At 33.8% G+C, this 1,312-nt stretch overlaps 1 protein-coding gene across 1 annotated transcript in view; it reads left to right on the top strand.

The window, feature by feature from the left end:
* Positions 1-1,312, top strand: part of LOC119590585 — a gene marked incomplete at its 5' end in the record, with an annotated part of 7,559 nt that overhangs the window by 5,519 nt on the left and 728 nt on the right. The window contains 1 exon segment of the mRNA XM_037939259.1: positions 52-145. Within this exon segment, the coding sequence (XP_037795187.1) occupies positions 52-145 (94 nt within the window).

Genomic DNA, 1,312 nt, shown 5'->3' with positions numbered 1-1,312 from the left:
CAGTAGTGACTTTATTAATTTTATTTAATCAATTTTCTTAAACAATTATAGGATCTCATTCGAATCAAGAGGATGCTGTAGCGAGTGAGAAGGAAGGGGGAAGTCCTCCATTTAACTCCTTTGAATATATACAGGACAACAGCAGGTAAGGATGTACTCAGAACCTTTTCATGGAAAAGTTCCAGTTAGCAATGAAACATGTTAAATAATACATACCAGTGTGCAATATACTTCTACTAATCAGTTTCAGTTAACCACATTTTTGTATATATTATTGCTAACCACAGGGGTTCGTTTTCATTAGCTAATATTATATTAGGATAATACAATTATAGCACCCTCCTCACAAAGTGACAGTGACCTACAGTACCTGACTGCATGGCAGTACATTAATATTCTTGCTTTGATAATAACCTTAGTATTTGTTATACATAGATGCCACTCACACTAAATACAGTTTAATATGTACATACCTACTGAACAGTTATTTTAGCTAAACAATATGTCATGAGATGTTGCCATGGTAATGAGCATGACACTGGATGAACTGTGAAATGGCTCATTTTGGCCCAGGAAACACTGCTTTTAATTTTTGATCCACTTAAGGCAAATTCCCTTGATGGAATTATTTTTTTAAAGTGAATATATTCCTCAAATCTCAACCCATTCCTTAAAAGGCTGTTAGTTTTTACACATTTTTGTAGAACCATTTAAAAGTCAATAGTTAGTGTATGAAATAAAATAGGTTTCTATGGAAGGGGTGGGAAGTACTACATTATGTCATCACTACAGAATGGTGCAACACTAAAGTAAATACAATCAAAGGAAATTGACAGTTTTTATGGCTGCAACACCAAAAGAAATATCCTATCCTCCCCCCAAAAAAAACATGTAATGTACTTGTCATTGCCAAAGTCAGACTATATATAGTATTCTTATTTTGCAGCAGACATTAGGTCAGGAGTTAGTTTAACCTCCAGAACAAAATAAAAAGGACATTGAAATGCAACACAGCAAATGTTGTAGTCTTGCTGTCTTGGCTGTAGTTTTTTTAAATAATTATTTTAGTGTTTCTCTTATTATCCCTGACCACGGTTTTGTGTTTTTCTTGACTATTTCCCTAGTGCGAGATTTATAATGGGTAAGCATGATATTAGTAGTTTACAAAAGAAAGAAAGTGAGTAAGTTAGCAGAACATAACCCCCTATTCTCAATAATCCTATAATCTCCTCAACTGCAGATTGGCCAACCACTAGGGGTTCGTAAGAACAGAGCTTATAAGATTGTGAAAGGACAATGCATATATATATAT

Source organism: Penaeus monodon, chromosome 27 (genome assembly GCF_015228065.2).
Source record: "Penaeus monodon isolate SGIC_2016 chromosome 27, NSTDA_Pmon_1, whole genome shotgun sequence".
Taxonomy (NCBI): Eukaryota; Metazoa; Arthropoda; class Malacostraca; order Decapoda; family Penaeidae; genus Penaeus; species Penaeus monodon.
This window is presented reverse-complemented; position numbering and strand designations above follow the sequence as displayed.